Consider the following 14,802-nt stretch of genomic DNA (forward strand, 5'->3'; position numbering starts at 1 on the left):
ATATTGCGATTATGAAGAATAAATAATGAGATGAATATAAAAGATTCCAGATAAATATCCGGAGAAATTATTTTTTTTTTTCGAGTGAATGAGAGAATGCAGAGCGACGTGTTCCGTACGATGGCAGGTGTCGGTGTTACACCTGTCCGCAGGCTGAATGCTCCGGTCAGGTTGCGAGTAGCGATAGTTCCAAACAAATATCTCTTTATCTTTATTTTAGTCAGCATGACAATAAATTACTTTATTTACGCCGCAACCCGTTCCATGAATATCGCATTAGTTCTTAATGACGGACTCTTCAAAAAATGCGAGGCGAACTTTCCTTTAGCGTAAGCGCGCTCATTATATTTTGCGATTTGTATATTAAAAATATAATTAAGACTTGTTTTTTAAAGCTTAATTTTTTAATTTGTTATTACATATACGATCCTATAATACACAATATTATATTGTTAATTTTTTAATTTTTAGAAGAAAAATCCATAGTAAACTAGGAGAAAATTTAAATATTTTTTCCGTTATTTTTCGTTAATAAATAACAGGAATATTTTTTACACGGCTTATAACGCATATAATAACAAGAAGTATACAGTAAAAATTTTTACAAACGATAGAAATAATTAACAGAAGTACATATATATTGAGTTTTTAATATATTTTCCTCTTATTGAAATAATTTGAAAATGAAATTATTTATTCAATGAATTTAAAGCTTTTAATTCATAAGTTTTTAATTTATTTATAAATAACGCTACAGTTATATCTCTATTGAAATTTTTTGTTAAAAATATATGAAATGAAATATTTTTCATAATCTTATTATTATTAAATAATTTTATGCACACTTTATGTGCGTCTGTGAAAAAATAATATTACGATGTTCAAGTCTTTTTTTTCCTAGAAAGTATCCATATATTGATTTTATGCAAATTAAAATATTTTTCGTCAATGATTTTTCGCGAGTATCTCTTTGGCGACTTTCTCGGGTCGTTTGATAATGCCTCTTTGTACGACCGCGTTTGCGAGAGATATCGATAGGTACTGTGAGAGTATCGGGCCCATCGCTAGTCGCGGGGTCCCACTTGCCGCTCGAAGCATCGAATTCCACAGCGTTTACTCATACGAAAGAACGAACTCGAAGACTTCTCGGGGCCGGAGAGAAACTTCGATGGCGGAAGAGAAGTGGGAAGAGAGTGGTCGGGCAAGAGAGAGAAGAGAAGGGGAGAGAGAGAGAGAGAGAGAGAGAGAGAGAAAGAGAGAGGAAGAGAAGAAGAGAGAGAGAAACAGCATTTATTATGCGCTCTGGAACAAGTCCCCTCAAGCGCTAAGATCAATACAAAATACAATGAATTGAGTATACATCGATAAATCTCAATATTAAAGAAATAATATCTAAAAACTGTATAAGTAAAATATAGAGAGAGAGGGAGGGGGGGAGGAGAGAAAGAGTAAACGATGATTTCCCGTTTAATCAGCTATTGATTCTGACCAAGTCATTTAATTCGATCTAATTCTATTAACATTTCAGAATTTTAATGAAAATTCTAAAATTTAACGAAAAGATTCAATTTTATTTAAAAAGTAAACATCACATGAACGTGAAAACAAAATACAAATGTAATCTCATCCATTGAATCCACAATATAACATTTTCGAAATTTAAAGATTGAGAATTCAGAAAGAATTAGGATTCCTCTTTAGATTTAAATGACGTAGCAACTTATAATGGATACATTCTTTTTGTTTATGATTACTTTTGATATGTAGATTTTAAAAGTTATGAAAAAGATGTCCAAACAGAAATTTGTGAATAACAAAGTCCAAGGATCTAGGAATTTAAGACGAAGCGACACGCGGGTAAAGTACGCGGCGTTATTTATAAAAACAAACAAATCGCATGCTAGCGAATCCCGGGTGTATCACGTAATTTCTAAGTTAGTACATCGTCGCTTACAACAGATCTTTCGTAACGCTTGGGACATTGGTCGACATCCAACTGCCAAATTAGAATTGTAATTGACTAAAAGAACGCAAGGATACAAAAATTCGAAGACATGGCAATCTATACTTGAAATACAAACATGGAGATATTCAATTATTTAAATATTGTCTTGCATAGAAATTAGAAGACTCTAAATTCGAAGGCATACTGGACTTTATACTTATTTATCAATTTTATTCAATTACCATCCTTCTTATGTTTTAAGTATTTGCAACCAAGATAAGATTACTGATTTTTAGCAAGTTATAAAAAAACAGAACTTTCTGGATTCCAATGTAGAAATATAAATAATTCAAAGTCTAAGAAGCATTAGAAATTTTACAAAATTATTGTGAATTATAAATTGCGAATACAGGAAAAGGAAACGTGAAAGAAAATTAAGCTGGTAAAAATAACGTAATTGGACTTTATATGGCCTAACACTAAGTATAATCTACTCGCTGTTTGTGAGTAATTACATAATGAATTTAACAGCATTAGCAAGACTGTCCGTTTGACTTGATTGATCAGTTTATTGCTCAAATTGTTTATTCTGTGATTATCAATAAAGCAAAATGCAAAACGTTGTAACGTAACATTTCGTAAGTAAGTAATTGCTTTCTATAACTACTTAGAGATGGTTATTAATTTTTGTAGTTAATATTATTATAGCTCTGTATTGTAACATTTTTTGTATACTTATTATTCTAAACTATTGATTATAATTCACATATTAAACATTGTGGAGATAAGTAAATAAGTGGATAAGTCAATTGTTCGGAAATAAGTTTTTTTTTGGTGTATTTTTACATGCCAATATGTTAATAAATTTTTAATAAATAATTTTAATAAATAAAAGTACTATTGGATCATTATATTTTCCATTTCTCGAACACTTTTTTTATGGCAAAGAGAACAATTTTGATCAAAATGGTATACAATATTTATATCCGATACTATTTTTTTTTAATCTTCATCTCACTCATGTATATTTAAAAATGTTTCACATTTTTTAATGTTCAGAAATATTTCTCCTTTTGAATCTGATTTTGCATTAGTTTTCAATTTTGATTCAGCAAAAAATTAGAATAAAGTTACAAAGCTTAGGTAGGCCATATAGAGGGTCCAATTAACTTATTATAACGAAGAGAAATAAAAAGATTTTTTTCTTTATATTTTTTCATTTTGCTGTAACATAAAAACTGCACGATTTTTAAAATTAATTAACGACCAAATATAATTTTTTCTTTATCCGTTTGTTTTAATATTTCTTTGCAAATATACGAATTTGTGGAAACCAATGGCAAACCGCAAAAAATACGCGATTAAGGAATGCGTGAATATGGAGCTTCTACCGTATCAACTGACGTAAGGAGAAAAGAATGAAAAAAATTGCTGACATATCTCGATCGTTGACGTTTCAGCACCGACCGCAGGACCGTGCCACGACGTAAGCACTATCGACGTGAACTCCAACAATCACCACCACCATCACCACCATCATCACTGCGGACACAATCAGCACGATCATCGGCCTCAAGACCGAATTCCATCGTCCTCCTCGATGTCTACCTTGCTATGCTGCGAGCCAGTATCGGCTGGTCGGCCTCGGGCCAATCTAAAGCTCGTGCTGAACCGCAGCCTGAGCGAGCCAGGACCGAATCCCTGCGCCTTCCCAGCCCCAACGACTGCTTCGTCGATCATTAATAACAACAATAGCAACAACAATTCCACCGAACCGCCTTCGATCGTGATCAACGAGGAGGTGAACGGCGACGAGGACGACGACGTCCATCGTCGTGGCTTCCATCATCTCCATTACCATCACCATCATCATCACCACCATTTTCACCATCATCAGCATCTACCGGTGACTACGAAGCGCTGCAAACTGGAGACTGCCAGCCTGCCTACCAGCCCCTGCTCCGAGAACGGCCTTCATCGCCAATTAGTGCTAAGCAAGATTCGCGTCATCACCGCAGACGACCTTGCCCAACGTCTTGTGCATCTTGAGCGACCCTCCGCCGTTCCGCCAGTGATTCTGGATTGCAGACCATTTACATTATACAATGTCAATCACGTACGCGGTGCCATCAACGTCACTTGTTCGGATCGCTTCAACCGACGCAGACTTCAGCTGGGAAAGGCCACCCTCGCTGATCTCGCATCCGCTCGCGAAGGCAAAGAGCTGCTCAGAAAAAGACAGTTCAAGGAAGTCATAGTGTACGACGAAAGTACCGACGATCTGGAACATCTGACCGCTCAGAATCCATTATTCCTGGTACTTGCTGCACTCGTGGACGACGATCGGGAGCCGGCTGTGCTGATCGGTGAGCACTCTTTGATTGTTTTCGCACACCTTTGATTAATGTGCTCATTTATAAATTTGTTATACAAATGAAAATGTGCTCAAATAATCTCGATTATTTTTTTCGCACCAAGTTTCTCCATTGAAGAACAAAAGTTTTTAAAAGAAACTGAATGTATTTATATAAACTTTTATGTTATCTTATCCGAAAGCAAATTGCAAAACGGAACTGAATATTTGAATGGAAAATTAGTTATTTCTGTATATAATTATTACTACATTGGCTGTAATTTAAGTTGTTAGCTAGGTACGATTCTTGTGCTATCAAATATAGTACAACTGATAGTGGCAAGATAATGGTATCCGAAGATATCCTACGCACGGATGACCCACACATATTAGCAATACGTCTTAGACAAATTTTTCAGTTGATACCGCGTGATGATTATTTAGAGATACGCAGTGATAGATATTGAGTATTGTTCTTTGGAGATACATAGAGTTAAAGTTTTATGGTTCAAATCTGTTAATATATAAGATAATACGATAAGTAGAATTGGTAAATTGATTTATTAGAGGAGGATATAACATAAATAATTTAGAAATAATCTAAAAGTTTTGAGATTTAGCGAAACAATGACTCTTTGATCAGAATGAGGTCTATAAAGTTATGACAAATCACCACGATGTTTTCTATACGCCAATCACTGCTGACGATCAATCTTCATTGGCCTCTCCCTCATAATTTTTTCTTATAGCGCGATATTTGTTTACAAAAGCGAGAAGCGGCCGCGAAACGGCGTACTGTTTGTCGTCTATCCGGTCCTTGACGTGGGAGTCGAGTCTCTGGTTTTCGGAAATAACGATGATGCGAGCGCGATATTTCTGCCGGCCCGCCAATCGCGCGTCGAAACTTTTACGTCGATCATTCTCCGCTACCATTTTTGCGTTTTATATATTATATACTATTAACTCTCTCTAGTCTTTCATTTTTTTCCTTTTTTACGATATATTATTATTAAAATCAAATTTCGTAGAAGTGTCTTCTGTAGTTCTCGTCAATTTCATGTTTTTATCATTAATCTCCTTTTCCATTAATCAGCAAAATAAAGCAATTATTATGGAGTGCTGAAATGAAAGAAGACGAACGGTTAAAAAAATTCATTTAAAAAAAACAAAATTTAGTATTGGAAAAAATTAAATTTATTATTCTATAACTATCTTGTGTATTTTTGCACAATATAATTTTCTCTAATATTTACTGAAGGAAAGTAATTGATTTAATATTATTTTACATTTTTTTTTCTCTCCAGTTGTCCTTTTATTCACTTCATATTTTCCACTTCACTTTTTTCTCCTCAGCACTGGCATAATTTTGTTTTAAATACTGTGCGCGTCTTTCTGACGTAAAAACTGTTCGCGAGAATTTAAGAATGACGTAGACAGCCTTTACATAATTTAAAAATCCGAGTGGTTATTTATATATATATATATATAAATGCAAACTACTAGACTTAAATAGAACATATTCCATTAAAAAGCAAAGGAAACGTTGTCTCTGGACGGAAAATCTCAATTGACATTTAAAGTCGCGTTGTCACGTAATAACATTTAGATTCGAGCGGATAACGATAAATACAACCTTCATCTACAATAGAATCGTGGATCTAAATGCTACGCTACGTAAATGTGAAAATTAGGAAGATTACTGAGGGCGGTGAATCATATTCCCGTTCATTTTCCTGAATGGAATTTGTCGCGAAATAAAATAGGGACTGAGGATTTGGAGGGCTTCAAAGGAAGGGAACGCGGACGAAGAGATCCGTTCGAATGGATCGCGTGGCTGCGACGGCGACGACGACGACGACGACGTCGGCATCGTGTGCTCGTCGTCGGCGCGTATGAAGGCGAAAAGTGGGGATCTATTCATAGGAGTGACTCACGTCGGAGATGACGCCGCGAATAGTCGGACAGATTTTGCGCGCCGCGATCTGCGCTTTCGCCGTGTTTTCGCGAAGCCGCGCAGGGAGAGATGAATTATAGCGGAGCATTATGAGGAGATTTGTCCAGAGTTTACACGCTAATCGTGCCGAATTAAATATTAAGCCCCACATTTAGCGTATTTATCGCTAAATATGGCCATGATTTTCTGAGAAGCGACGTAACCGTTGCTTCGCGATAACGGTATCGTCAACGCTTCAGCGATAAAATTTTCAAAGTTGAAGGATATAAATATATAGCATGTCACGATGCTCAAAACAAAGGATCAACGTGTAAGAGTCTAACGATATAAAGACAGAGATTTAAGATCTATATATTTTTAGATAATTTTTAATTTTCGCGTATCCAGAGAATCGCAAATCGATATAATTACTCATTATAAATATAATTGTTTAAAGATATATATATTCTTTAAAAATTTATCGAATCGATTAAAGGCACAATAATAAAATAAAATTAAATGGCGATGGAAAGAAAAAGGGGAGGGGGGGGGAAGGGGAAATACAATTATAATATTTTATATATTTTTTTTATTACAGATATAGACAATTTTATTTTTTTATAATTCTCAGACGTTTCTTTCTTCGTTATTCAACAACGAGCAATAGACACGTCACTCTTGTCATCGTGTCTGGTTATTACATAATTAGTAACGATTCGCGGCCGCCTATATACGAGACCAAAGCATCGTGTGGCTCGTTTTGGCGAGGCTAATGTGCGCGTCTGGTCTCCCGGTCGGTCCCGATCGCATTTTTCTCAGACGACAACTACAACGGCAACGACGACGATGACGACGACGACGACGACGACGACGACGACTGACTTCGACGTTGACGGCATGAGTCATCGTGTATATCGACCCTACGGCATGTTTACGCTGGCTAAGCGCACGAACGGCCATATGTCAAAATCACGATTGCATAACGTATCCCCTGCGTTGTCGCCGTTGCGTCTCTCATTCTCTTTCGGGATATTTAGATGTGAGTCAGTTGTACAGGCTACGAGATCTTCCTATCGCTGCGACCTTAACCCTTTCAGGTGCGTTCGCTCTTCAGGTGCCTCCATCGTGCTACGGCTCGACTTTCGCTCGGGAAAGAGGCTAAAAAATTGCTCGAATAAAGACTTAAAAGGAACGAAGCGGAACGACGTTGCGTTCGTTTGTAAGATCGCGCATATCTTGGAATATTGTATTTTGTATTCGAACACTTTCTAGTAGTTTATTACAAGATTTCGATCGCCAAAAGCTATTCGTTTTACTATTCAAGAATAGTAGAATATACATATTGTTTAATTTTATTAAAATATGTATTATGTAAAACAAAATTGCAACAAATGTATCATTTGTAGTGTCAGTTTCTCTAGCCGACATTTCAATTATTTCACGGTTATATCTTTCTAGTTGTAGTTCTTTCAACTTTTAAAACTACGTAGTACAGCTTGTATTTTAAGACGAAGAGTTTTTCAAGTACGATTCTATTTGTAAAGTTACAGAAAAGATAATATGGATCGAAGATAATAGAAAAGGAGAATACAGAATACAGAATACGTTTTTTTTATAATACAAATCTCTCAATATTGATCAACAATTTATTAATAATTATTAAAAATTAGAAAAAGTTATAATATGCATAAAATTAAAAATTGTGTAATATATAATAAACATATAATAAATTAAGCAATTAATTTATAATATTATTATAAAATAATTTAATAATAATAATAAACTTGACATAGCAATAATTATAAAAGTGAATATAAGATTATATAGATAATATAGTAACAATAAATCTATATAAATTATATAATAATCTCATGAAAACACTTACATACATATTTTAATATATGAGCGAACGTTTTGGAGTATTTAGAGTTAATAAATGAAGCTGAATTCGAAGCTTAATGAATTAGTCATCGCTCTCTGAAGCCGGGGGGGTTGCTGTATTTTTTCCATTGTACCGCTTTTTCATCCCCCTTCCGTTTAAGGGTGCGACGAGAAGGTGGTCTAATCGAGGGGGAGCGTGCGCCTCAGAACAACGTACAACGCATCTGGATCAGCTGTCGATGACGATTATTACGTATGAGTCATCCGATACACAGCTCGCTTTAAAATGTATCAATGACTAACGCGCGTCCAGCTCACAATCGCTTCAGGCTCCCCCCCTTCACCCCATCACCCTTCAGGTCCCTTTGTGTTGTATCGGCGTGATTCAAGTACTACTAGGATCGTGATGAAGGATCTAAAAATACGGGGTGTCCGATGACTCTAGCCATGTCTCGTAATTACTCGAGAACTTATTTCTATGATATCGACGTAAATATACGAGGGTGTTTCGATGATATAAGCTGAAGGGGATTTTCATAAGCGTGCCGGAATGATTTTAGGTTTATAAAACGATAACGTAAAAAACGTAGAGAATTTTTCTCTATCCTGACGCTTTATTTTTGAGAGAATTGAGTTTGTACATGCAAGGCGTAATGTCACTTTGTTTTTATTTTAAGCTATTGCTATCACGACATCGCGTGTCATAGATTAATAAATTCATTTCGACAACTATTTTATCGGTGTCGAGTAAAGTGTAAACTTTCTTTTTATTTCATACCGTGGTTGTTAAAATATGTTGAATTTGAATTTTAGATCGCAAGTTAAATTGGAATTTAAACTTAAATTATAAAAGATATTACAAAGTAAACATTAGAATTAAAAAAGTATATTTTTTTTAAATTCTCCTTTAACCAGACAAGTTTCTAATTTTCAGATTTTTGGGTACTTTTGAAAACGATTCCATAAGTCAAATTTTACCAACACGTCTAGTTTCCAAAGTCATCCAAGTTTAATATACCACAAATGAATTTTTTGAGATATTTGATGTTTTTTAATAAAAAAAATTAATCTTAAAATTCTGATTCAGAAATTACGAATGTATTGTTTATCCTTTAAAAAAATGCATTTTTGAAATTTCAATATCTTTATACTTTTTAGCCACATTATAAAGGATTTAAATACAGGATTTTCTAAAGATCCGCCTATAACGATGAAGTCATGTACACTTATAATTTCTAGTATGTGTATCGATAACCACAAACTATTGTAGAAATATTATAAGTATATATGATTTCATCATTTCGTATTGTGTGGCTTCGTGTAAAAACGACTCATAACCAACAGGTCGCAAGTTTAAATTCCGCATCCTGTATATACGGAAAAATTTCGTACTAACTTAAAGAGAGTCGTAGAGGAAACCTGATGTGTTGGTAAAATTTGGCTTTCTGTATTATTTTCAGCATCCAAAAATCTATAAGAAGCATCTCGACTACTAGTTCAAAGTAATGTTTTATTGCTAATGTTTCATGCTTCTATTTTTCAATGATTTTTCTGAAAGCAAAATCTCGTATAAAAAGGGATTTCAGTCTACACATTCAACTTTTTCTCGTTCATGTTGAATTGTTTTATGTTTATATACAACAAGTGAATAGCAGCTGGAACAGAGTTATAGGATTACAACTCGATCCGCTACAGTGTATCCGCAGTGTTCTTCCCTGGGAAATGTAAATGGTGCATTGGCAATTAATGATACGATGCATATTATAACGTAGTACTGGTTTATATTTCATATGCTATTTGCTAGTTTTATTACGTACAGACAAGTAAGATTCTTACAAACTGCGACACGGAATACATTTTACAAGGATGCAAAAAATTACAAGGACGTTAAAGTTACAAATCAAAAGTCTGACTATACATAATAGCAGAAAAATTTGTAAACTTAAAAAATAAGTAAAAATTTATTATAGCTTTTTCTTGGTCATTTAAATATATATGTGTATATAAATTATACGTTATTATTCTTTTCTCTAGCGTCTAAGATATATATTCAAGAAATAAGTAATATTTAAAGTCGAAAGGCTCAAAGTCATAGCATAAAAGAAAAACGTAAATTAAAAGTAAAATTATTTAACAATTAAATTTAACGTAATCGATTGATGAATTGATGAATCATAGAGAATAATATAGAGACCAAGGTACACGAAAAATTCGAAGCGGTAAACAATGAACGAATTGCTCAATTTTCCTCGATCTGACTTACGTTCTCGAGAGCGCCCGACTGTGAGTAATCTGTTTGCTTATTGCTTAAGTTTAATCGCTTACGTTTTTCTTGCGCTTTCGAACTTTTTGCAATAGTAGAAAAACATAAATTTACAAAAAGTATTTTTTAACATAACGAAATAGATGAAACGATCTATAATCTACTCGTATATAAGGCTAATAAAACATATTTTGCAAGACTAGCATTTAATTCAAAATAGCGCAGCTTCGTCCTCTGCCGAATTTCGCTGAAGTTAAACATAGCCAACTTCGTAGTAACCTGCAGATGTGTACCTTACACCACGGCATTACAATACGGTACCACTATCGCCAGGCCCGAAGTGTTAATCGGCCATAGCGAGCAACGCATTCAGACATCCGGTCATTGACTCGAATTCCCTCTGAAAATATCGGATGCAAGAGAGGGCAGGCGGGAGATAGAGGGCTATAGAAAGAGAAAAAAAGAAAGAAAGGGAGAAGGAAAGAGAAAGAAATGAGGGTCGCGTGGGGTTATTAGCGCGAGATGAATCAGCGCGAGCACGCGGACAAGACAAAACGAGCGACCGTACGTCCTTCGAGCCGTCGGAATTTCCTTGAGACTGGACGAGAGCGAGCGAGCCATGCCGTGCCGTGCTATGGTTTCCTACTACGTTTCACGCAGATGAGTCAGTCAGTCGGTATGATTCCGCGGGAGCGGGGTTATTCGTGGCGCGAGCGGAGACAGCGTGTTAGCCCAAAATAAGGCCTGCAACCGAATCCACGCGCGATCCTTGGGTCGCACCATCTCTGCCAAGTCGGATTCACCCTCCGACGCACCCTTCTCCTCAGTTCTCACCCGACAGACACGATTTTACGCCTGTACCGATACCACCATTAGCCAAATTGTCCGTGAAGTCGTGGAAAATGATCGTTTAGGTCTCGTGCCGGCGTTATATATATATATAGACTTAAGTTACAATCGGCATGACTTGCTCGCGATTTATCCGCGGCTCTCTTTCTTTCTTTGTCTGTCTATTAATCTGCTAAAGACGAAGATAGCGGAGTCGGATTAGGTGTTAATGACAATATCGTCCGTGCACCGTGAACGAGGATACATTCCAATTTTATTGTTCATAACGCCCACAATTGGCAATTAGGTGACGTCAGTCTTTTTGCGACGGTTAAAGTTCTCGAAAGCGTAGTACTTCCCGAATTCGAACGACTAATTGCAAACACGTATGATTAGTCATAATAATCGGTTAGGTCTTACTCCGATCTGCCAATGACAATATCACTTGCGTCATACTATGAAAATTCATGGAAAAATACGTCGCATAAATATGGGCTTTACTGATGATAAAATACGAATAATGTTCTTCTTTGGAATCGATTATTCTTGAAGACTAAGGGGCTTCGCATAATAAAAGGAACAGGGAACAGAGAACAGAGAATTTCAACCTATCAGAAATCATTTATTGTGGAATACATAGTTTCTGATAGGTTGAAATTCTTATTTTCTCTATTCCTTTTATTACGTGGAACCCCTAAGAATTTTTTAAGAACACCGAAGAAGGAGGATTTATAAATGCTCAGATAAGAGTAAAACCAGGGTCCCTATTCTTGAAAAGAAACGTATACAAACGTCTAGGAAAATACTACAATATACGTTACATTATAATCGTATACGTTTCTTTTCAAGAGATATATGATAGTTTCAGGATTTAATGCAGTTGAAATTTAATTTTTACTCTATTGAATTTTTACTCTATAAGAACTACGAAATAATCTGTGTATGTAGACTTTTAACATATAAATTGAAATTTTATTTGTTTCTGTTGAATAAGCATTTTTCTTAGATCTCTTTTCCTCTAATAAGAATAAGATGCAGGATGTTTTAGGTTACCCGCATTTCCTCTTATCTATTATTCTAGAAGGAAACAGAACACCAAGATGATCTTAATTAAGAAAGATATAGGAAAATCTCGAGCATCCCGTGTTCGCGATAAAATTTATGAATTGAAAAATGCAGTAGATACTAGATAAGCGATAATAGTTTTTATTAGCTAAATACTTATACATTATATACACTCATTGTTAGAGAAAAACAGTGATATTAAATTTTATACAGTGATATTAAATTTTATCATTTCGAGATGAAAACTTTAATACAAAAAGTCGAAGGTTTAATAATTTTTGAACATTTTGGTATTAGGATTTTCGTCTCAAAACGATCTCAGGAATCTATCCTTAAGCGTTGTTACGATCTTTTCCGAACACCCTGTATACAGAATTAATGTACATGAAATTAATGTACATCAAAAAAAATCTTGAATAAACTATAAAATAATTTATTTAAGATTTTTTTCAACTATGTCCATTAATTTTACACATAAAATTTGTGTAGTTGTCGCCTTTATAATTGCTGTCACTACGTCTCTTCTTTGAGTGTTCTATAATACAATATTTATCTAATACAAAGCTCACTTTTATCAGTAATGATTGTAAAATCTTTTGTTCTCATTTTAATGCAGTTCGTAAAATCGAGTTTTTCGAAAATTAAAGAGAGGCCTCGATAAACCTCGTTACTGGGTCTCAGATTAATTTTCCTATTTCAAATGTTTTCTTTTAACACGTCAGTGAAATAGAAGATCATCCATTTCATACATGTTAAAACTTTTGCAAGAGGAATTATATTTTTTATATTTTTAAAAATTATATTTTTATTGTATTTATATTTTCATCTTTCGCTTCCGACATAATTCATGATTACGAAAGAGAATCTTTAACAATAGCGCGCTTTATATAGAATTCAGTGGTGTCATCGATGAGCGAAGGGTGACAATTGATGGCGTTCGAAAGATAGTTAGTGACTGCGTTGATCGAACGCGAACGATATGACAATCCGTAACTCAGGGTCGCGCGTAGTGCTTCGACAATGAGTCATGCTCAACCGCATCAGGCGTCGATATCAACGACATTTACGAGCATATGTTCGACACGCGTCCTTCCATTGGTCATCGAATGACGTATGATTGAAAACGAACGAAAAGAGCCAGGCGGGACGCGGGGAAGGGCTCATCTTGAAAATCCATCCTGTTCTTGTTTTTTAAAGAGAGCTCTTGTTTTTTAACCGTCTCCCCGCGTCATGATCGTAAAGGAACACGCGTGCCTTCTCCGCGCTACAAAAATAAAAAGAATACAACGCGTTTATGTGCTCGCGTTAGCGTGCTGGATGTCTTTGGCGTGTCCTTGTGCGCGTGACGTGCGACACTCGCGAGCTGTTACTTTATTATTGTTACGCCTATGATGTGCGTACAACAATATATTATTACGTTGTCGCGTGCATACGATTGATATGTTTATGTACCTATTATATATCTGTCTTATATCTATCCGTTGCATCGATAGCGACTCTTATTTTTTTATTGCCAACTGCGTCGTAATATGTTAAACGATATTGATAAGAATCCGCGCAGAGGAGGGAGAAAAATTCAAATTCGCTCTTAAGTAATTCCCGATTCTCTTTCCGAGTTGTTCGTCATAATAAAAATATTCGTCTTGCTTAGTCATTAATTAAATCTTCGAGTGATACGATTACATAATAATTTGCAATGGAAAAATGCGCGGCTCGATGAAACAGTAGCTGGGAAACTGAAGAACTGAACACTTATCTGTAATCTATACGATTCTAGACGTATAGACGTTCGTCATATTGTAAACGGGATACTGTAAACAAAATTTTTACTAAATATCAGTGATTCATATTATATCGTAATCTTTTCTTCGTTTTTTTTCTCTCTCTCTCTCTCTCTCTCTCTCTCTCTCTCATGTGGTATCTGCGTAGATACTACGCAGATCTTATCTTTGGATGAATTGTGTACGTCATTCCTGGTGTATAATGAATTGGCACTTGCTTCACGTTCGCCGTATTTTAGTGCACAGTCGTGAAAACAAATGCACAAGTTGGCGAGTGTCGGGTCTGTTAATTTTGTCATTGCACTTTCTCGCATCTAAAATAATTCGCGTGAAATCCACGATTAGTCTCTCACTTGGAAGGACTGTATAAATCACGATAATCGTACCTGCTTCGTCATCTGTTGTTTGATTTAAAATAAATAATTTTACTATGGATCTAACAATGAGACTGAAATCTAATCTGTTTCAAATTTGAAGTTTTTTTTTAGAAACTTTAGACTTTTCAAAATTATAACAATATTGATCCTTAAGCTAACAGCACACGAGCATGTTTTCTTGCTTGCATTTTAGTAAATTATGCGTTCTGTATGGTGCAATTCTAGTAATTTATTAAAATGCAAGCAATTCAGCAAGAAAATATACATCATGTGCTGCTTTACTTTAGATTTCAAATATCTGTATCTCATAGTTTGTTAAATTTAATATTTACTCATTAAGTGGATGTAGATGACTATATATATATATATATATATA

At 35.0% G+C, this 14,802-nt stretch overlaps 1 protein-coding gene across 2 annotated transcripts in view; it reads left to right on the forward strand.

Moving 5' to 3' along the window:
* LOC108751119 (dual specificity protein phosphatase 10-like) overlaps window positions 1-14,802 on the forward strand; it is a 39,139-nt gene that overhangs the window by 11,378 nt on the left and 12,959 nt on the right. For both annotated transcript variants that reach the window (XM_018491135.1, XM_018491136.1), the window contains one exon: window positions 3,406-4,311. In XM_018491135.1, coding sequence (XP_018346637.1) covers window positions 3,406-4,311 — 906 coding nt within the window. The remainder of the gene's footprint in view (window positions 1-3,405; window positions 4,312-14,802) is intronic.

Source organism: Trachymyrmex septentrionalis, unplaced genomic scaffold (genome assembly GCF_001594115.1).
Source record: "Trachymyrmex septentrionalis isolate Tsep2-gDNA-1 unplaced genomic scaffold, Tsep1.0 scaffold40, whole genome shotgun sequence".
NCBI classification, from domain to species: Eukaryota; Metazoa; Arthropoda; class Insecta; order Hymenoptera; family Formicidae; genus Trachymyrmex; species Trachymyrmex septentrionalis.